The 24,060-nt window shown below is 37.0% G+C and overlaps 2 protein-coding genes across 3 annotated transcripts in view; both read right to left on the reverse strand.

The window, feature by feature from the left end:
* Positions 1–7,328, reverse strand: part of LOC110023743 (threonine dehydratase biosynthetic, chloroplastic) — a 39,986-nt gene extending 32,658 nt beyond the window's left edge. The window contains exon 1 of the mRNA XM_020723301.1: positions 6,767–7,328. Coding sequence (XP_020578960.1) covers positions 6,767–7,243 — 477 coding nt within the window. The 5' untranslated portion in view covers positions 7,244–7,328. The remainder of the gene's footprint in view (positions 1–6,766) is intronic.
* Positions 7,329–20,756: 13,428 nt separating this feature from the next.
* LOC110023773 (enoyl-[acyl-carrier-protein] reductase [NADH] 1, chloroplastic) overlaps positions 20,757–24,060 on the reverse strand; it is a 10,277-nt gene continuing 6,973 nt past the window's right edge. For both annotated transcript variants that reach the window (XM_020723347.1, XM_020723349.1), the window contains exons 3-13: positions 22,780–22,889; positions 22,637–22,692; positions 22,426–22,510; positions 22,288–22,335; positions 22,051–22,125; positions 21,865–21,976; positions 21,734–21,785; positions 21,604–21,655; positions 21,448–21,505; positions 21,208–21,306; positions 20,757–21,097 (exon numbers count right to left, since the gene is read on the reverse strand). In XM_020723347.1, the coding sequence (XP_020579006.1) occupies positions 20,964–21,097; positions 21,208–21,306; positions 21,448–21,505; positions 21,604–21,655; positions 21,734–21,785; positions 21,865–21,976; positions 22,051–22,125; positions 22,288–22,335; positions 22,426–22,510; positions 22,637–22,692; positions 22,780–22,889 (881 nt within the window). In that variant the 3' untranslated portion in view covers positions 20,757–20,963. The remainder of the gene's footprint in view (positions 21,098–21,207; positions 21,307–21,447; positions 21,506–21,603; positions 21,656–21,733; positions 21,786–21,864; positions 21,977–22,050; positions 22,126–22,287; positions 22,336–22,425; positions 22,511–22,636; positions 22,693–22,779; positions 22,890–24,060) is intronic.

Here is a 24,060-nt window from a genome sequence, read left to right on the forward strand (position 1 = left end):
CAGGGCCAAAGCCAGCAGCGACACTAGAGGTCGGAACCGGCGACAAAGGAAGGCAAGCCGCCAACTGGCTGGGGGTCGCAGCCGGCAGTGGCAGAGGGCAACGGCTGGCTGGGACTAGCGGAGGCCAGTGGCGGCGATAACCGACAAAGGATGGTGCCCTGCGACTGCGAAGAGAGGCGAGCGGCAGTTGCAGACCAGCTGCGGAGAGAGACAATGATGGCGAGTAGTGGGTGGAGGCAGTGACGGACGGGGCCAGCTGCGGAAGGGCGGTGACCGGCATTCGCGGGGCGACAAATGGGGCCAGCTGCGGAAGGGCAACGGCCGGTGGTCTCGGGCGGAAGACAAATGGGGTCAACTGCGGAAGGGCAGCGACCGGCAATCCCTTGAAGGCGACGGACAAGGCCAACTACGAAAGTGCTGCGATCGGCGGCGACAGGCATGTGATGGTGGGGGGCTAGGAGAAGGGTTGTTTTGGTGTTTTAAAAACAGACAAAAAAAAAATTCTTTTTTTTAGTATTATAAAAGCATAAGTGCTCTAAAAAAATAAAAAACAGAAATAAAACAAAAAAAAGCAAAAACTGTTTTTATATTTGTTTTCTATTTTTTGTTTTCAAAAACAAAAATTGATCCTAAACAGCCGCTAGAGTTGAATATTGAGTCCTTTATGAGATGAGGGTTCATCAAACTTTGAGATCAAACAAGTACTCGAATAGAAACAAATTTTTATGCAGCAATTGATAATGCTAGAATTGTTTCAACAGATGTATTAAATGATAATTTTTTTTAAGTTTTTTCTTCGTGACATGTAGCGCTAGACTTACCTTTATGTAATGTTTTTATTTCACATAAAATGTTACAAAGAAAGTAGAAGAGGTAGCATAAATGATAGAAGATCTACAGCTCATTTTCACTCCATATAGAAAATATCCAAATATATGTCTCTAAAATATCTTCATTTTTTTTTTATGATATAAGGTCCTTCTGAAGTTGAACCTAGCTTGTCGAGGACAGACAATCAAATCATTGCATCTGCCCTTCTAAGTACCAAGTCTCTGGCACAAAAGTCATCTCCTTAACCTTAGAGTTATAGTATTTTATCAATCTTCTCTTAAGCTCCTCTTCCATTAAAGCCTTGTTTCTCAATTCTTCCAATAGATCTATTGCAGTTTCCAATCATTCTTTGTTCCTTGTGTCCCAAATAGGCAACTCATATTCCTCAAAGTTAGATGCAACCAACATTTGCCATGTAGGTCATACTTGATTGAGAGTAAGGCTCCCATGCCATTGAACAGTGAAAAAATTTTGAACTATGGAAGATGATGGAGTTATTTCAAAGCCCAAAGTATTGATGACAGTGCTTAGCCCAGTTGCTCTTAGATCCTTCAATATTCTTCCTTAGTAGATTTAAAATCAATTTAATGAAAACTTCCAACTATCCATTGGTTTGAGAATAGTGCAATGGGGCAAACTATAAATGAATTCTCTATGCCTAACAAAGCACTATGAACTTCTTGGTGAAAATTGTGGTTTATTGTCAGTGACTATCATCATAGGATTGTGTAGCACTTCCACAGTCACCTTTGTCAATTCCATTGTCTCAATCCACTAAAAAAATTAGTCCATGATCAATACAAATCATTTTGGCACTCAGATGATGGAAGTAACTTAATCAAGTATATCCCCCAAACTATAAACAACCAAAGGCTAGCTTCCTCTATGCTAGATCATAAAAATTCTTGGGCAGGCAACTCGTCGCGATTCCCAATTTGCTCTATCTTAAAGTACTTGAATTGGTCGATCTCCAATTTCACTTTAAAGAAAAATTTCTATCAATTTTTTTCTCATGTCTTGAGTTGTTTGTTGATCTCGTTTACCAAAGTTGAAAGTCTAAGAACATAGCTAGATGTTTCACTCGTATCCCAACATTGAACTTTACTCCCAAAATCATTCCTTTGTACTTAGCCTAATTATTATAGGCAAAGAAACATATTTTCATTGAGCAGAACAATATGATTCCCATTGAATTGTTCAAAGCCATGCCTCCTCTAGTACCCTAATCTTCCAGCACACCCTCGATATGTGACCATCATTGATCTCCTTGGGTCACTGTCCCTGCTTCTATTTTAATGATGAATTATGTGAATTAGATAGCAAGTAGAAGTTGACATGTAAATAACCAAGATCTTGCTCAACATTACAACCCATTTTAATAGCCACCCAAAATGGTCACGATTAGATAGTAAAATTTATTATTAGAAAATAGTTGGTGATGACTTAGTGGGATAATTAGGATCAAAGTTGTTGAGTTGTAATCATTATTGCAAATGTCAAGTTCATTCATATAGTATATTGGCCACTAATTTCTGCCTCTTCTCAGCTTGACACCAAGCTTACTATATTGCCATCTTCGAGGTATAATAATAGCTAGTCCACAAGTTATGGACATTTTTGTAGTCGAAGGGATAATGATAGGAACGACATAACTTGCAAAAATGTTGGCTCGCATTCCTCGATCCATGTCAACTTATCTCCATATGTTTAAATGAAGCAATTAAACAAAGCAACTTGCCTTATCAATTGTTGTAATTTTTGGGCATCATTGGTAATGGTATGTCCAAAATTGGCTTCACCCTGCCTAGTGCCTTCAAGGGTGAGAAGGAACACCTAAAGTTTTCCTAACCTTGCTCTAAGGGTGCAATTCAAAGGTTTGAACCACATCTTACATTACTTTAACGTGGAAAAATGTACTTGTCTGAGTTTTTGCCTTTTACTAGCAAGTCGCCCACATATATTTCAACATTCCTCACCTTTTGGTTTCTAAAAATTTGATCCATCACTGTTTGGTACATGACGCATGTGTTTTTCAACCTAAATGATTTTACCTATAACAGCATAATCCTTTCTCTAGTATAAATATTACTATTTTGCAGCCGACAAGATGCATTGATATTTATTGGTAGCTCAAAAAAACATAGAGAAAACTCATCATAGAAAAGTCAACCACTAAATCAACCATGACATTAATTCGTGGTAATAGGTCGCCATCTTTTGGATACATTGAGTTTAGATTCGCAAAGTTCGAGCATATTTTTCACCTCCCATTCACCCTTTAGAGTATGCCCACAATAAAGATCCAATCGAGGTATTGCACCTCCTTCACAAGTTAACTTCATGTATCTTTCAACCTACTGCTAATGGGCTAGATCAAAATAGCAGATATTTTTCTGACATTTTATGGGCTTAGCCTCTTTCTTCATGTTCAATCTGTGGCAAGCTATGTTGAAATATATTTCCAACATTTTAGTTATTGTCAAGGCAAATACCTAAATACTATCTTGAAACATATGGATTAATTGGCTCCTAAGATGGGGATAAAAGTGATCATACTTCAAAGAGTGTGCGCTACAATTCCCTTAACAAATGAGAATTATATTGATTGAGTGGTTTCCAAACCCACACTTCGATCCACCTCCAACTTAAGGATCTCCAATTTCACGCTCCCCACAACCTTAAGGTAACAGGCCTTTGAACACATCAGATTCCCTCTCAAAGTTTCCTTATGACCACCACAACGGGAAGGCAAGGTGACCACTCTAAAAGTTTTTAGGAAAGGACTACCAAAGATAGCATTGTAAGTGGTGGATCGGTCCACTAAGATGAGTCAATCATGGTCATACAATCACTGAAGTGATTGGCAAGGTACTCATTCCTTCAATCTCTCATTTCATCCTCAAAAATCCATAGAGTGGCCCTATCGTAAAGGTCATGTGGGCATCCACAAAGTTCATTTTATAAAATGGTCCTTTAAAAATAATATTGACCTAGTTCCCGATGCCAATTAAGAAACTCTATGTTTGATAGTTGGTGCATTCGAGTTGTGACCAATATTATGGTATTAAGTCGTTCTCACTCATAAGTTGTCAACCATACTATAAGAGATAGGAAAATCTTGGTGTCTGGCTCCATAGAGATGGTGGTTGAGTTTATGTCTCCCAATTGGAGTTATTGGAGGCTACTCTGTTGCGCCATTTTTTTCTTTCACTTCCCCTAAAATGGTAGATACCACCGCCGTCAATATCCTTTCAGAGTTAGCTAGAATAAACTCCTTCATAGTACTAATCTTGATTAAATCTTTCACCAAAGTTCTCGAATGTCGACAATCCTTAGTGTCATGCCTGTGATTTTTATGGAAGTACTTAGAAGTCCCTCATGTGCCATCTTATTATCATTAGCATGGCTCAGCAATAGCTGCTTATAATAATAATTGTTTTGAATGGTCTCCGTGAATTCCATCAAAAACATTTGTACAAGAAGAGTGACAATTGGATTATAGTAGGTGAGCAATGGTTTCGCGTTATAATGTCGCACACAAATTCACATTCCTTCTCCACCGATAGACGGCAAGCCTATGATTTTGAGCGGCCACTCTATTTGCCAAGTTCTCCCTTGTTGCTACGAATGGTTATGATGTGATCTCATTTTAATGAGCAATTATTACTTGCGGTGAACGTGGGTGTGGATTAGTGATATTTTGGATGGCAACAATACCACCACAAATACCACCAATCCGCACCTATGTTCACCGCACCTGATATTTTCACAATTTCAACAAACCTCTTAATGGCTAAATTTTGAAGTAGTGACCATTGCACCTAGGCCCTGTTGGAAGTTGTGCCTCGCTAGAGGCAATTTAGGTCAAAATAGAAAGCCTAGCAATGTTGTTGTATACTATAGCTTTCACATGACTATTAAGCTCAAATAATTTCACAAATGACTTAGGTTGTTGCAAACCAAGCACATATCTTAACAGCGCTTATTGAACGAAATGTGTGAGCGTAGCTTGAGCGATTGCAGGCTTCAAGCCTTTGACTTCCAACAACTTAAGAACCTCATAATAAAATTTCTAGAAGACTCGTTGAGGCCATCATGCCTTCAAGAGGACTTGCAAAATGTTCATTGATCTCTAGGCACAGACAAACTAGGTGATAAATTTCCTTTTGAACTTAATAAAAACGGTGATGACTCACAATAAGAGATGAAAAAACTATTGAAAAAATGATTCTTTGAATGCAGTGAAGGATGGGTAATGTTTCAAGACATCATTGTTGTCAATATGTGGCCGACTTGAAATAGGCACATGGTCAAGTGGATTTATATTCCCTCTACAATGACTCAAGATAAAGCATTTAAACATCTTGAAGAGCTTTGACTCTCGATTTCTCTAATGATGAATTTTTTGGTTGTGATTTCCACTTTTCAACGCGCCTAGCCAAAGGAAAGTTTGTCTTTCATCATTGTAATAGTAGGTCTCATTTACGATATGCTTGATGGTCAACACTTTGGCACTTGAGAGTTGTCGTCATATAATGGATTAAGACGAATCTTCTGATGTCTCTATTCTCAGGGCTACGCAAGGAGCTTATTATGAAGCATTCTAAATCAACCAAGTGATCATCTTCTTTATCACTAGAAGCTACATGTTGATCACAAAGTATTATTTTTTTATGATTTGGGGCACTTCTTAGTTGGTATGATCAACTTCTCTAATGTCTAGCTTTTGATTCTTGACATCACTCTATATTCATTTCACTTAAAAGAATATTAAATCCAAATTTGTAAATACATGACACGTGAATCCCACTAATAAGATTCATAAGATCAACACAGTTAACAAAGTATAGAAAGATAACCTAGAAAGAGAAGCTATAGAAACTCTATTAAGGCACATAATACTAAAAATGTCCCTAAATGCTTGATTTGACAACTTATTTATAGGACTTTTGGCACTATAAAAAGGTCAAACAAAAAGATAAATAAAATAATATATGATTTGACGGTTACAAACACGTAGACACTAAAAGGGCAATAAATTTAGCCCAGGATTTAACCCGGATGCAAGCTAAATTTTGTCAAACAATCATTTTGGACAAAATAAAGTTGTGGATTTGATAAATCTTGATTTCACGGATTTCGGCCCTAAATATGGGATTTACTAAATCCCACAAATCGACATATTTACAAGATTTGCGGCACGGGTAGGTAAGAGCAAAGGTGATAACATGTGATAGGCTAAATCTTGCCAAACTCTTCTATTAGATTTATAGAATTTAATAAATTTGTTGTCAGATAGTTTTCCGGATTTTACCCATTCAGGTTTTAGTAAATCAAGATTTACGGGATATACTAAATCCTAATAACTTAAATCTAATACGTTGCCAGACAACACCTTACGGCTTAATTTGTAGAGTTGGTAATTGATGGGTGATGTCAATTGACTTGTTGGATGGGAATATTAGGCATCAATGGTGTTTTGTGTGAATGTCTTCAAGAAGAAAAAATTTTACCAACGAAGTCCGGATGCAGCTTTGTGTCTGAACTCCAATAACACAATGTTAAGTGTATTTTAGTGGGTCCTTCTTTAAAAAAAAATTATAAATTAATGAGTCGAAATACAAGTGATTTTTTAAATTTTGTACACTTGGCTTAATTTTTTTGGAGTCCGAAGGCAGAGCTGCGCCCGGACTCCGTATGTAAAATTTTCTCCTTCAAGAAGGGTGCAAGTCCAACTTCAGAAGAGTCCCATCAACCTAGGTGAGTGCCTACGATAAGTATGAGAAAAGGGGAGCAGATGGCTCCACAATAAGAGCAGAACCAATGCCCCGTTTAACTAAAACTGACATAAAGATCCATAACACAAAAATATAAATAAATAAATAAATTTAAAAAATAAAAAATAATAAAGAAGCAATACGAAAGAGTAAATTACAGGTTGCAAGTCCTCCCTCTTGAGCCATAAACTGACTCCCAGCCTCTGCGATAGCTTGGGAGCCAACTGCAAAGGAGACTCGATAGCAACATCGTAAGCCTTTGAAGAAAGTATATTAGTGAGATACTCCATCGGGCTGGGCGCTCCATTTAGGCCTCCGTCACCCGCCAGCGGCGGAGTTTTCTCCGAGATGCCGCCGAGATACCCACTCTCATACTGCAGCGACTCCGTTGTAACCCTCATTAGGGTACCAACCACTGAAGGAGACGACGTCAACGACGGCACAGCTGCCTCCTCTTCTTCCATTGAGGGGATCGCAGTCGATGAGGTGGCGGCGAGCCGTGGCCATCTTGCCCGGCGAACAGAGCTAACTGGTAGAATTGTACCTCTCTTGAGAGAGGCCGACGGCTGAAGATCAGCCGCATGCGCTCGCCGGAGATGGAAACGGGATGGACGAGCAAGCAGAGCGGAATCCATGGAGAATGCTGCGGCTGCAACTTAGATCCCTCGCCAGCTGCTGCGGAATAAATCCACCTCTAATGGAATTTAGGGGGTTTTTGGAAAATACTATCAAGAGGATTTATTGTTAATAAATTTAATTGTGAGGTGGATTTATTTTGTGATTGTTAATCGATAAATTTAAATTTATTGGATTTGATGAATCCTATGTAACTTAAATCTGAATTGTAACCGAATATCGTCTTCATAAATTTGGATTTACGGCGTGAAAAGAGGAAAAAATATTACATCAGGAACATCAGGACTCCTAACGTCGGAGTCCGCTTATATGCGGACAAGTGGCTTCAAGAAAGTGTGTGTGTTTATTCAGGTGTTATTGTGGTGGTATTAATGTGTTGTATTATTATAACATCGGGAATATTCTCAGAACACAATAACACATAAATACCACCACATAACAAATTTTCTTTTTTATTTTCCTGTCACCTCCACGTGTCCGCATATGAGTGGACTCCGAACGTAGCTCTACATTAAGAGTCCTGATGTAATATTTTTCCGTGAAAGAGATGAAACGTGAGGAAAAAAACACAAAATGTGTGAAATTAGATTTTGTTATTTGGCTGTATTTTTCAGGTTTTGTTATTTGGCTGTATTTAACTAGATTTGAGCTAAATTCATTATTAAATTCTATTAATAGAATGAATAAGTTTGAGATTTTGAGGTGCTGATTAGAAGTTTTATTTATTTATTTATTTAACTTATTGTCCTTTGAATGGAAAATATATTCCGTCCGGACATTTGGACGGCCAAACACCGACAGTCGTTTTGCCCGTTGATGACGTGTATGGCGACGTGACCACCAGTGGTTGGCAGTCCAGCCGTGCGGTGTTCAGACGGAATATTTTCTTTATTAAATGCGAAAGCCGCCGTAGTCTTTACATTATTATGTATTTTGACAAATAAAAGTAAAATATAATAAATAAATATTTATATTTTGGTAAATTAAGGTTGCTCTAAATAGTGAAAGACAATAAAGACAAATTTGAATTGGCTTCTATTGCCAAACTCAATTATTTCAGCTCTTTGTTATTTTTCTAATGTCTTAACTGTTTATTAAAGTATTAAGAAAATAAATTCGAATAAAATTAAAACAATTTTATATTAATATTTTGAAAAAAATTCTAACATATTCAATTAGAGTTTGAAGAATGCTCCCATAAACTACAAACATGTTTGAAATTCGAGAAATATTATAACTACTATCTATAGCTAGCTATAGATAGTAGTTATAATAAATTAGATTAGAGTATTAGTCTATTAAAGTATAATTCACTAAAAAGTATATGATCAAGTATAAATCTTAATACATTTTTTTTTGTAAGAAAACTTCCAAATTCAAATTTCTTATCATTCAAGCTGTAAATTGATCAAATTTATAAACAAATTGAGTGACGCGAGAAGACGAACCAAACGACTTTAAAATTTGTTCATTTCGGGTCTAATCAAGCCCATATCACCCTATTCAAGCACAACTGGAGGCTTTGAATTATCAATTGAATAATCATAGTATTTCGAATTTGACATATTTATAGTTGAATTGAGCGTCTTGATGAGAGGAATCCAACGAGCCAAAGATCACTCGGTTTTGTGAATAATCAAAGTACTTCGAATTTCACATATTTATAGTTGAATTGAGCATCTTGATGAGAGGAATCCGACGAGCCAAAGTTCACTCGGTTTTGAGGTCATTAAGGCATAAAAATCCTTAAAAAATCATTTGTGATTAAGGGGGATCAACATCAACTTTCCGATCAGGTGGTTAGAGAAGTTATGCTCCGAAAGACCAAAATTTCCCTCTCTAAAAAGCTATAAATGGGCCCCTCTTTTCACTTAACAGCCGAAGAACAAAATGAGAAGTGAAATTTCAGACCATGTTCTGAAAAGAAGACTTGGCAAGTGACTAGCGGTCTTCATAACTGCCAACTATTATCAATCACTCATTTCCGTAGCCATGGGCCACCATCAACTAGCATCGTCGACCATTAGCTTTTGGCGACCACTTCTTGCTACCATTGCAGCCAGACTATGGTTGTGTCTTCCTAACACTTATATTTTTTAGATATATAAGGACAAGCATAGTTTTTTAATGTAAGATTATAATCTAGTTCTCCTTAATGTGAGAGAAGAGTGTACTCCTATACTTACATACATATAATATAGTATTTTGACTGGGCTAGGCCTCCTGATTTTTTCTCTTTCAGAATTTTTTCATGTAAAAAAATGTTGATGTCTCATTCCATTATTTTTATGTGTGTTGGATCTTCATACAATAATAAGTTAAATTATCATTATACTACCATGAATTTTCCAGCACATAACAGTTTGTACCATTTGTGGGAAATAAATTCTCATTTTTTTATAAAAATGTGAAAAGTCTTTCAATGGTTAAGAAGTGTAATACTCATAATAATAGAACCTTAAGCTCCAACACCAATAGACAAACCTCTACATTTTCTCCTGACAAGCATCACCCTACTAGTGAAGACGCCTCTTCTTTGCCCCTTAAATTAGTATGCAAAGAATTGAGGAGTCTCAAAAATGTGATTCTTCAACTTCTATGCAAATATTAACAATCTGTATTAGTACAAATGGGCGAGGTTCATCTACCCCAATATCAACCACCAATCAAGGACCCTCAGATAAAGAACACTCCACCAGCAGTCCCTCCTCATGTTAGAGTTACTCCTCAGCTGGGTTAGGAAACTAACCCCTTGAATATTATTAGTTTCACACATCCATCTTGTGAAACATTACCAAATTGCAAACCACTATACACTTAGAGTACTTAGCTCAACCTCATTACGCAATTCACAATGAGCTATAACGTATGGTTCAAGGAGAACCCTCTTTAAGAGACAAGTAATTTTCTTACTCGTAGTTCCTTGAAGTCTTCACCTTTAGTCGATATATTCCCTTAACACCCAATCGAATAGGATTTAAGCTTCCAAGCATTGACTTTTATGATGGATGACTAACCTATATGAACATGTTGGTCATAATAGAACCATCATGCATATACAAAGAGCCATTGAAGCTCCCGTATATCATGTTTTTCCTACCTCCCTCAAAGGTCAAGCACGTACTTAGTTTTATTCACACCAAGAGAAACTATTCATAACTTTGATGAACTTTCGAACTCTTTGTGGAACAATTTATATTAAACCAAAGGATTATCAAAGACTCTTGTAATCTTTCTAGAATTCGTCAAAATGAAATAGAGTCACTTAAAAAATACTTTCTTGGATTCACTACTGAAGCTCATCAAATTCTAGGAGTAGATCTAGAGATATTAATAGGGTCTTCCTAAAAGAGTTATATTTTGGGTCTTTATACTCATCATTAATGCTTGAAATAGTTCGCTTATATTCTTACCTCATCCATTCCGTTGAGGCTTAAATCATTATTGATGAAGCTATTAATACCCATCAAACACAATTTGAATAATCTTTTGGTAAATGCAAACACATTCTTTAAGAAATTACACAAACCTCGCAGATAAGGATGTAAAGTCAACAGAAGAAACATTATTTTCATCAAAATCAATATCAGATATCTAATCATACTCAACTAAACATATCCAAAAGTAATATTTTAATGAAGATTCTAAATTCAGAATATCGCAAGTGACCAAAGCCATTAAAAGCCACAAATGGTGATGATCAATTTTAATATTGTCATTTTCAGAGACAATCAGAAGAGTCATGGAAAAAAATTATTAAAATTATTGAATGAGGAGTACAATTACCTATTTTATCTCTACAAAAGACTATTTGCTCTCATATGTTGAAAGATCTTATCATAAAATTTTCTAATTTTATTATTTAGAAGAATTTTCTCTTCTATTTTTGTTATTAGAGACAAAAATTTATCATTCAAGTAAATTTTTTTATTATTAGTGAACTTTTTTATAATGATATTATCTATTTTAAGACCTCTTGAGTGTAAGTGGCAGACAGTCTCCACCTATACCTCTGGAAGACAAGTCCTTCAGTTAGCCTCAATAGGAAACTAATAGTTGATACAATGCTCACTAGAAAGATATTTAGAGACCGAATGACGAACACAGCCTCCACTTATATTCTTAGAAGACATGGTTGTGAGTAGGGTTGTCAAAACGACTCGTTGTTCATGTTTGACTCGTGTTCAACTCGTTATGAAGCCCGTGTTCAGCTCGTTCGCAAAGTTAACGAGTCGAACACGAACAACACGAACAAATATTTGTTTGTTTGTGTTCGGCTCGTTTTGGCTTGAAATACTACTAATCAATTATACATAAAAATTTAATTGACTACAAGGCTACAAAGATTTATAATCAATTAAAAATATTAATTAAGAAAATAGAATAAAAATTATTAAATTAGATTCAAATGATGTTTTAAATCTGACTCCAATCCTTAACATCCTAGGGCTATGTGATTAGAGTTGTCAAAACGACTCTTTATTCGTGAACGGCTCGTGTTCGGCTCGCTAAGCAAATGAGCCGAACACGAACACACTTTTTGAGCTTGAAAAATAAACGAGACGAACATGAGCTGAGCTTGGGCTCGCTCGAGTTAGGCTCGTTTACACCCCTAGTCATGAGATAGTCATTATGGGAAATTAGTAGTGGGCAAATTCCTCACAAAAAAGTTACATTGAGAATAAGTGGCAAACAAAGTCTCCAGTATTACTCCTAAAAGATAAGCTAGGGGGTAGTCTTGATGGGTGGCTAATAGTGCACATATTCATCACTAGAAAGGCTCCCTAAGGGCAAGTGATAGAGCAGTCCTCCACTCGTACTTTTGGAAGGCACACCCATCAGATAGCATTGATGAGAAGCTAGTAATGGGTTGGGTCCTCAATAGAAAGACTTCATTAGAGCAAGTGGTTGATAGGGCCTTCACTCAAAAAATCTCAAATAGCTATAAGCCTCAGATAGTATAGAAACACTTAAAAAATCTAAACGGGTTACAAACCTAAAAAGGTACATGTACACAAAAAAAAATTAGAGGATTATAAGCCTCAGAATGTATATGTACTGCTGAAAAAAATTTAGAGAGTTATAAGCCTTAGAATATACATGTAAGCTAAAAATTTTATAAGGCTATAATCCTTAGAAAGTACTTTTTGCACAAAAATAAATATTAGAGGGCAAGAAGCTTTAGATAGTATATGTATATTCAATAATCTCAAAAAACTACAAGCCTCGGATGTACAAGTGTATTTTAAAATTTGGATAGGGTTCTCGAAAGAAATGCCCTCAGGAACACAAAAAAAACTCAAGAAAAAGGAACAAAGTTCCCCCAGGCAGTGGCGATCAGTATCACATTCTCACTCGTCATGTCAGCCGAGCAAAAAGAGAACAATCACAAAGAGAGAAATCACAAAGAAAACTAATAAAAAAAAAATACAATGACATTGATGCACGCAAAAATGCAGTAACCAAACTATCAAGGATACAAGAAGAGATAGAATAGCTCAAGTTGCTAACCATAGCAACTTTGCATGGATCTGAAGTCCAAGGTCTAAAAGACAAAACAAAAAGAAAGCTAGGTCAGTAGAAATGTAAACAAAACCCTTAAGAGGGAGAGAGTGCAATACTCTAAGTGGCTCCACAAATCTGAACATTCATTGGGACCCGCATAATAGACAAACACAACTCCGTACATAGAAAGGGGGAGAATCTTCCTATTAGGAGTTGTTAATCTTGTGAATACACTGGAATCCACGATAAGTAAGCAAAACTTACGTAGTGAAGAGAAAGTCTCATCCCCACTGAAGTCGCCATTTCTGCAAATACACTGGGATCCACAGAAAACGCAAGCAAAACTCCTGTGGTGAAGAGAGAGTCTCATACCTAGTGGAGTTGCTATTTTGTTTTTGTTTCTTTCTTTTTTTTATTTTTAAATAAGTTGCAAGTTTATCTATCGTCATATACTTCCATTTTCTTAATAAGTCACTCTTCTGAATCATGTGAATGATCAATAGAATAAAAAACCGAAAAAGATGGACATACGAAAAAACGACAAACAAGAGAAATAACGTAGAGAGACTACATGCGATAAATCTCGCAAGAAAATATCAAGTATGTTCGCCCAAACAAGATCGAGCAGAAGCACATTGAACTAATGTCCATGAAAGAATACATCTATAGACTACTCACAACTAGATATTTAGATCTGTTAGTCTAGTATAGGGTCTAAAGTGCTCCCAAGAGGACGTTTCGTACTTGATTAATTACATATTGGTTGTTGCCCAAAAACATTCTTGATCTAAAAGAGATTTTCTTACATTAGTAATGATGGCTAGCACAGGACTATCAAATGATGGTTACTCACAAGAGAATGTTCTGATGATTTCAAAGCTCTCGCTAAATCATGGGGCAGAGAGTGAGCCTCTCGTGGTCCCTACATGGGCAACAAATTCATTAGCATACAAAGTATGTGAAGTAACTGAATCATCCCGATGGAGAGTCATGATACGTCAAAGCACATTCAGGCCATGAGAGCAGAGGACAATTCATCATATCTTAAATGGGCGGCAGCTCATTGGTAATTAAGGCGTCAAAATAATACCAATGAGGTAAAAGGAGCGACGGAGCTCAATAGGGGTAGTCAAAGGAATGGAAGACCAATCTCTAGAAGGTAGATAAAGTCAGGTCAGGGTACCATGAACTCGTCATCCCAAGCTACTAGGACATTACGTCTACTAAGTCGGAAGGTAGTCGACCCAACATATCCAAAGATCCTTGTTAAGCAATCAGTGAATGTGTCGTCCACGGGGACCTCAGTAGCCCTAAGAGCAAAGGAAGAAAATATTATCCTATAAGTATCAGGTGAAGCTTTAAGAGATGCGACTTATACTCGTCAAAATGGCAAAGATGCCGCTAGAAAAGAAGAGAAAGGGAGGTTCAACTACAAAGCTACAAATACTCCCAACAAAAGGACTTACGCTCCATCTGGGTCGGGGAGCCTTTAACAACCTAAGCGCACTAGACAACCGCCTAAGTAGAAATTTATGCTGGGTCAATTAGTTTGGAGAAGCACGGGGATCATCTCGAGACATACAAATGATGCAATTATTTAAAGTGTTTCTTAGATATTATGAAGGCTCTATTAATTATGACTTTTGATATGATTATGCATACAACCCATTTTAAAATTGGTTTGAAAGTCATGCAGGAAAGTAAAAGCAGGTTTTAATAGTCATAAATCTTTTAATCCTAAATTTTAATTTATCTTCAAATTTTTATTAGAATTTTTATGTAGAAAATTTATAATTTTAAGGTCCTTAATGAACTTAAATTATAGATTTTGTGACATCTCAAATAGACCAGAAAGAAATAAGGAAAAAGATCCAAGTATGAAAATGCACAATAAAAAGTAAAAGCATTCCAAAATATATAAAAGAGGTCAGCGTCGCTGAGTCGTCGACATATCTCATGAAAAACAGGAAAGGCAGTCAGACTCCGCATATATATGTTTGCTCCTAATTTTATGCAAAAATGTAGAATTCAGACTTAAGAAACAGGACACGAGTTGTCACTCCTGATCTCCGTCACGTGGTTTGATACATCGTCTGCCTCGAAACTCATGCATGTAACTTATTTCTGATACATACTCAGCCTAGGGACTTATTAAATAAATTTGAAGGAGAAAATAAAGACTCGACTTGCAAGAAAAATGTTTGTGGGAAAATCAAAAACATGCAACATATAATGAGCTATGTCTTTTCTTCTAGGGAGTTAAATGACACCTGCAAGCAAATAGTTAGTGGAAATCCTTACGTGTTCCCCCTTAATGATACATGTGTGTATGTATGTATGTATGTATGTATGTATGTATGTATGTATGTATGTATATATATATATATATATATATATAAGCACGACTCCTGCAAAAAAAATGCCCCTAATATACTATCATGCATATCAAACATGCAAGCACACCAAAAACACAAAAGAGATGCTTGACTACCACAAGCAAATCAACAAAAAACAAATAGCAAGGGGTGTTGAAAAGATTACCTAGCATCCCAAATCCTAACCTAACACACAATCTAATGAGAAGTGTTATAACCAGCATTTAAGTTGGACTACATGAATGATTATAAAATCCAGAATGATTAAGTTGGACTACATGAACCGCACGTATTTGGATCTGGAAATATTGACATGTTCTGAAATTAAGAACATGTTCGACTACATGGATGATTATAAAGTCCTGACAGCAAAATCAGGATGTATGTATATCAACATGGAGCTATCTGAGAAGTTCTTCAGAAAAATGCCTCCAATCAAAGGATGGGCATGTCATGGAGGTAGGATGGGCGTGTCGTGGAGGCAGTGACCCAAAAAGGTGGGCATTACGCTGGGACAACAGCCCGAGGAATGGGTATGTCATGGAGGTAGACCTGAAAGAGTGGGCATGATGTGGAGGCAGCAACCTGAAGATTTATTATGTTGTGGAGACAGTTACCAGGAAAGGTGGGCGTGTCGTGAAGGCATCAACCCAAAAGATGATGATCTTCATTGAGGAAAATCATACAAGTGGGGTGAGTGTATGAATGGACACTTAAAATGCAACTTAACAATGTGATAATGATTATGCAAGATGGCATACAAGACATATAACACAAGAGGTATTGTGTTTGTTCACCTAAGGTATAGGATGCCACAAGGGAGAATTATACCCTACCTCAATAACGACCAAACACACATTCAAATGACGAGCACATACAGGGTATAGTACATCATGCAAGCAAGCAAACACATGCATGCTTATGCGAAGGAATGAGCTCATGATGGTGTAAGGTTCTTTCACAAGATAGCAAACATTCTTCACTAGTATACGATGGTGTATGTCAATGATGGATGTGTCGATAGCGTGGTAGTGTGCATGCAAAACATACAACATAAGTGAAGATGGTTATTTAACCCACTGGGTCGATTGGGGTGGTCAAACCTAAGTAACGTAGCCAACGAGCTCAGTCGGACTAAAGCTGCCAACTTGACTAAAGTGATTGGTGGCTGGCTGGGATGATTGATTAGACTTAAGTGAAAGGTCGGTCGGACTGGTAGGTGATCGATCGGACCTAGGTGATCAACCGATGAGACCAATGTGCTATGTCAACCATGTTGAGGTGGTCGGTTGAACCAAAGTGGTAGGTCAATCTGGCAGGGTGGTCGGTCGAACCACAGTGATATGTTGATTGGGTCGGGGCAGTTGTTCGAGACAATGTGCTAAGCCGACCGGTTCGGGGCCGCCGATCGAGGCAATGTGATATGGCAACCAAGCTGGGGCGGTCTGTCGATGCAAATATGCTATGTTGACCGGTTGGAGCGACCAATAGAGGCAAGTTGCTATGCCGACCGGACCAAGGCGGTCGGTCAAGGCAAAGTGCAATGTCGACCAGTTGTCGACTAGGCCGAGGCTACAGGTCGAGGCAAAGCACAAATGCAACATGCTTCAAGCAAGACACATATTGTGTCGCAATAAAAAGCAAATGATCATTCTCAATAACAAGCCATACTCATGCTCATGTCCTTACTAGGGAACCTAGGATTTAGCAAATGGATATGCGACATAGTTGCCTCCGGCTTTGGCGAGGCGTGCAGAGAACTTCATCCTTTTGTTTATTGTAGGAGAAGTTCTCCATCAGTTGTAGGACGGACTAAACACAAAGTTTTTTTCATCCTACAATCCTTCCACGAACATGTGGGATTCCAACCAAAGTTTTTCTCACTCTTCAAGGTCTCCAACCATTCCAACCTTTTCAAAGAAGTTAGCAGCACCAAAACCATGGAAAATTGGGATTCCAACCAACCAAGATTTAATTATAGGGTTCACAATGGGAGGTCACTCAGATTTGTAAAGGAATGTGGCCACAAATGTGACTCATAACCTAGGGCTTCCTTTAGGAAATCAATGGCCAATCCAAAGGCATGCGGTCGTGTCGACTAGTGTCGGTCGGCCAACTCGCCTTGTGCGGGCGACCAAACCCACAACACCTAGCAATTCTATTCCTAGGGCTAGCTAAGAATGAAAACGTGAAGAATATATGGAGTTTCACTTATGTGATGATTGTGGATGTGTTTCTTCAATTAAGATGAAGCGCTTCTAACGGTAGGAGAGAAACTCGCGCGATTCCTTCCTCAAAGAAACGAAGAAGCTCTACTCGTCGGAAAGATCGTCGGACCTCGTCGGAGTTTTGCCTTCACCAACGTAAGATGAAGCTCTCCTTCCAAAAGAGAGACCGTGAGCTCACCAGAGTCGCTAAGCATTTCTAGTCATACTTCCTAAAAAATTCATCAGAAAAGAATGAGGTCGCCGGAGAAGAGAAAGAAGGGGGAATAAGAGGAAGAAGATGAATGAGGGGCTCCCTTGACTTTCTCTTCTTGAGGAAGATGAAGAGTCATCTTCCTCTCTTGCTCTCTACAAGAATCTCTTTCCAAGGAACCTCCAAGATCTCCAAGAGGAAGAAGAAGCTGAAGAAGATGAAGAAGATGAAGAAAATGGAGTGTGGGAGGAGAAGAAGTTTTATCTTCTTTGCTTGAGCTCCTCTCCAGATTTTTCCTTCACCAAAGCTCCTCTCTAGCTCTTCACCGCCAATAGGAAGAAGAAGAAGCCCTCTTCTTCCTAGGTCTCCTCACTACTCCAAAACTCAAATGAAGTGGAGATGGAGAAGAAATGAGGCTCCCCTAGTTTAAAATTAGCTCACCTAAGGAAATCCCCAACTTACCCCTTGCTTAGGCCACAAATGGGCTAATGATGATACTTAAGGCCTCCCAAATAAGACTAAACCCACAACCATTACATCCCCTCATGCATATCTCATCAAGCTCAAGAAAACTTCTGCAATTTTGGCTACATAGGGGGGTGTGTCAAGGTCAAATAGATGCTAAAAATATGCTTATTCACGGTCAAGAAATGAACTGGCGCAGTGCGCCTATGCACTGCGACCCTGGCGCCATGATGTCAGGCCCCTAGTGCCTAGGCGTCAGGTCTAGCGCCTACTTTTTGAGGGGCTCGAAAAATTGTTGTTTTTGAGCTATTTTTTGTGTCTTACACTTATTTTTTTTGGGACTAACGCCTAGGCACCCAATGAAAAATAGGCTTTCTTACATCGTGATGGACATCGTAGGTGCGTTGTAATGGGCGAAAATCACCGCCTGGGAGCTGAGTACAATCTCAATTTTGCATCCGGATGTCCGTAGAAAGATTTCCACTAATTCGAAATCTACGGAACATTACAACGATTTCAATTCAAGGATTTTATTGCCAACAAGTGTCCCAAACACCCGCGTGGATGGGTCGGCCTGAACTCTGATTTTCTCAAAACACGCATGGGATAATTCTGTGATCACCCTTTACCACCAGAGGCTCTAAATGGATGAAACATGTTCTCCAAACACCAAAATGGACATTAAATACATCTCATGTCGGAATTATCGTCACATAACAGTGAGCTCTCCCGTGTGGGGGATTGAATCGGTACCGATCTTAATTCCGTTCTCGAGACACGTACTAGAAAATTCGAATGGATGTCTTAGACTACGAGAGACTGAACACATCCCTGAACCATTCAGGTGGACATCCCACACACATACGACATCAAAAGTGATGCCAACACTCTTCATATATATATTATATATGATAAAAATTACTAGATCACCAAAGACTCTAAAAAACATATAATTGGCTCAAAGGGGTAGGAGAATTGATAAGGACATCTACAAGTAAAAAAAAAAGCTAATTTAGTGACTAAAAAAAATAACAATAGTGTTTTCCTTAGTTGGATTATACCTATTTCAACATGTGTTCCAATGGAAAAAATCATGTAGCACTCCAAGCTTGAAGGTCACTTGAGGCCAAATAATCTTTAGTTAATTTTTTTTTAATTGTAAAAGTTTTGTTTGTCATTGCATAAAAATAAATTGCACTTAAAATACTATGTTTTAACAAATCATCATATTTAGAGGAAACCAATTTATTTTAAACAATGATTGGGTAAAGCCATGTTCACCAAGATTTATTTAATAATAGGCTAAAAATCTTGGTTTAAAAAGTTAAATAAAGAATATAAATGTCTTGAGTATGAAGAGAGAAATTGCTCCTTTGTGGAGTAGGCCTTTTTTTGTATTATTTTCTAAGTGGAAACCAGAAAGTTGATATGAGAGTGGTCTTCCCCCTATAAAAAATTGCATATAAGGAGAAAAGACAAAAGATATAATAAGATAGGACTAACAAAATGTTTCAAAAGCTCATATTCAATATTTATGAGAAATTATATCATCAAGGTCAGATAAATCATATTAAATAGAGAAACTAAGTACCATCAATCCTCTAAAATAAATTAAAGGATATCTCTAAGACAGACTTTTTTATTACTGAAGCATGCTTATTCTTTCATTTGTTTTACTTAACAGAAAGGATAATTATGGTTCAATGATTATTATCTTAGGCCCCATTTGTGGCAGCTTATTTGGTGTCGTGCGTTTTGAAAACACACCCACACCCGTTTGGGTAAAGTGCATTTTGAAACCACTGAAATCAGCATTTTCACACAGTTCCTGGCTAGGTGTTGTGGCAGCTTTCTAACTACGGTTTGAAATTTTCAAAAAAATAAAAATTTCCATAAACACATTTTTGAACAGCAGATTATTTTTCAACAGTTTATCAATTGATAAGCTGCAGGATAATATACACTTTGAAATTACAAAGATAGGTGATTATCACTCCATATAAAGAATCTATATGATCTAAAATTTATGGATCACTAAAGTCTGAAAGGTTTTCAATATGCTCACATGGGTGAAGAGAATAATGGAAATAAACAAAAGATGAAACTAACATTAGTTAAGATTTCATGCATCCACTATCTTAGACTATCAAGACTGAAATTATTTCACCATTGAGATAGTTGACCCAACATGGCTATTGGTCTCTTCTCTAGCAATCATGAATTGCATCATCCAATTAGAACTAATATAGTTATTTAAAACCAAGGAAAAAATATTGAGATTCCTAGACATAATTTCCAAGCATGGATCAATAGAATGCATGACTTATAACTCTTAGTGATATAAGAGTTTACTTATAAAGGAAGAGAAGGAGATAAGCCAGCTACATGCATGCAAAGCTACTCCATTAAAATTCAAATTTTGTTTGGATCAGAGCTGCCACTGCCTAACATAATAATAGCCCTCATTGCTAAGCTTGGGGTTTTTGATCACTAGTAAAACTTTCATGAGCCTTTTCAGCATACGAATAATCATAATTTCAATAACAGATATTTTTCATGATTAGTATGAAATTATCAAAAGAATACATGCCTTTTGACCAATACTAAAATTTTGAGCAATAAATTGACCAGCTGAAGCAGAAAAGATACATCAAGGACTGGTGACAACCCAGACAATGAAGTATAGCAATAATGACAATAGAATTGTAAGAGCATGTTTAAGCATAAATAACTGGCAACTTGGTTCATCTAAAAATGTATTTTTCAATTGGAACACCAACTGAAAAAAATCATTCATAATTCATCAACATAGCTACATTGTTATAAAAAAACTGGACCTCAAATGAAACTAGGAACCCAACCAACTCAATTATTATTCAATAATGCCGCAGGAGATTGAAACAGAAAGGGATACTTGTTCTTACAAACCCAATCATTATGCAGATTTTCTGCTTTATCATTCAAGTGAAAGAGATGGGCTGTCAATTGCCAAACCCATTGTATTTAATCCATTGTCGACATAAACTACAGAACCAGTGATAGCAGAAGCTAATGGGGACACCAAGAAAGCTGCAGCAGCACCAACTTCATCTGTACAGCAATTTCCCAAAAATAAAAGGAAAATACGCAATAATATAATATTTTTTAGGAGGAAAACCAGAACATTGTTTTTTTTTTCTTAATAATCTTTGCAAATATACCTGCTAGCAGTTCTTTCTGTAATGGCGCATTAGCATACGAATACTCTATCATCTTCTCAATGAACCCAATAGCTTTTGCAGCACGGCTTCCCAGTGGACCTGATAGTATGAAAAAGGTAGATATAATGATAAATTATTGTTAGAAGAAAACAAGAATTATCAAACTTTATGATGAAATTTCTCTTTTAATAATACTTTTGATATTTCATCGCTGGGAGTGGAGTAAATGGCAACACATACCAGCAGAGATTGCATTTACTCTAACTTGCTTTTTCCTTCCTGCTTCAAATGCTAGTACCTTCATCAACAAGCCATCCGCTTAGCACTATGAATGAGCATGCATAATGAACACCACAAAACACAAAGGAAATGAATGGCGGTAGCTATATACATTACCTTAGTATCACTCTCAAGTGCGGCTTTTGCCGAACTCATGCCTCCACCATATCTGCAAGCAGACATAAAAGGTTACCCTTTCCTTTATCCTGAATTTAGTACTACAGTCAAAATGAATAGAGAATACTACCCTGGAATGATTCTCTCAGAAGCAATGTAAGTTAGTGAGATTGTCGCTCCCCCTGTAGCAAAAATGATAAATGTGTAACATTGCAGTAATTCAAAAAACATAATCTCATTGAAAATGTCGCACTTTAGTACCTGGATTTATTATAGGAAGGAAATGCTGGAGCAAAGATATAAAGGAGTAGCTGGAAGCAGATAAAGCTGCAAGATACCCCTTTCTGGAAGTCTCCAATAGAGGCTTGGTCACCTGAACATTGAGGGATTAGTGTACAAGGGAAAGTTTAAGAGAAACCGTGAAAAACAGTGTAGAAAGCAACATACCTCTGGCCCATTAGCAAGGGAATGCACAAGAATATCTATACTTCCAAAATCATTCTTGACGCATTCAGCAACTTCCTATTTCAAAATGAAAAAAATGTAATAAAAATTAACATTAAGTCAACCAAGTACTTTCTCGATGACACAAGAGGTCTGGATAAAAATCACATATAACTGATTAAAAATTATATAGTGATTGATGTTCTGAAGTGCAGGAAGCTGCCGGGTTACGGTGCTTACCTTCACAGTCCAATTTGAAGAACCTGAATAACGCTTGTTTGTCTTAATCTACATAGAAAAGAAGATCATGACTCAATACATATTGATCTACCATTAAAAAAGAAAATATTGTAACAATAAAAGCAATGTGTATCTTACTTCATCCGGGACATCCTCAAGACTATCAAACACTGCATCAAGGGGATAAACCTTAACAATCTCGAGAAGAGAGCCATTTGATAGCCTGTAAAATGCACACCATTAACGCATTATACAACACAAAGTTGGCATCATGTTGCTGAGAGCTACAACATCCTTATCCAAGTAATGCAAAAAAAAAGGGCTCGTTTGCAGAGTGTAAACAAAATACCGTCGGGACTCATCAAACTTTCCACGCCTTAAACTAGTCTCAAATATGTTCAATGCCTGCATAAGTTAAGCCATCCATGAAATGCAGCTGAAGAGACATGATTCTCCAAAATTAAAAATGCTAATGAAATAGAGAGAACATACAGGCACCCATGTTCCAACAAGAATCTCTGCACCTGCTGCAGCAAGAGCCTTGGCAATTGCCCATCCATATCCATTGTCATCAGCTACCCCAGCAATAAATGCCCTTTTGCCTGATGAAAAGGATAACGCAGAGGATCAAAATGATCAAATTGTAAGGATTTAGATGCATTCATATAATGATAAGATTAAATTCCAAATTAATCCCCTAATTATTTCTATGTGACCAATTGAATTGTATAGTACTATATTTTTCCTATTAAGTCCCTCGATTATACAAATTGATCCAAATGATGCGCATAAAAAACAATAAAGCAATGCCAAATGAAGCAATGAAAATTAGATTATTATATTTCTCCTATTGAGTCCTTCGATTATACCAATTGATCCAAACTGATACACATAAAAGACAATAAAACAATGCAAGATGAAGCAATGAAAATTAAAAGAAAGATCATAACTTCTGTTTGAAAATGAGTACTGTGGACAAAATAATAACCAAGAGATCAAGCACAATAAGAATGCGCTATGATTTATACAGTTCAACTAAAAAAAAATTTATGTTCACAAGAGAGTAGAGAAAGGATCTAATTCACTATAGAGAAGCCACATAAGTGTGAAAAAAAATGAAGCATACAAAAATACTCTTATCCAACAATATTAATCTCCCAATAAAAAAAGAAACCCAGAATATCTCAAAGTCAAACACATAAAAAAATCACATCACGGAGATCATACAACAACAACACCTTAATCCCACTACGTGGGGTCGGCTACATGAATCCTTTTTTTCTCCATTGCGTCCTATTTAGTGTCATATTTTCATTTAGTTCTAATAAATTAAGATCATTTTTTATACAATAAGCCCAAATCTTCCTAGGTCTACCTCTGTCTTTTTTAACAAAAGTCAAATCTAATTGGATCATCAGATGGTCGATGTTTAATGTGACCAAACCATCTAAGACGACTTTCTCTAATTTTGTCCGTCACAGGAGCTACACCAACCATATCACGGATATACTTATTTCATATTATGTCTCTCAGCATATAGCACTCATCCACCTAATCATTCTCATCTCAGCAACGCTTAACTTACTATTATGCTTCTCTTTTAAAGGCCAACATTCAGCGCAATAGAGCATTGCAGGTCTCACCACCATCCTATAAAATTTTCCTTTCAGTCTAAGCGATATTTTTTTATCACACAAAAAACCCGAAGCATTCCTCCACTTCAACAAACCAACTTGAATTCTTCTATTGACATCCCCATCTATAGCACCATCG

This window comes from Phalaenopsis equestris, unplaced genomic scaffold (assembly GCF_001263595.1).
Source record: "Phalaenopsis equestris unplaced genomic scaffold, ASM126359v1 Scaffold000229, whole genome shotgun sequence".
NCBI classification, from domain to species: Eukaryota; Viridiplantae; Streptophyta; class Magnoliopsida; order Asparagales; family Orchidaceae; genus Phalaenopsis; species Phalaenopsis equestris.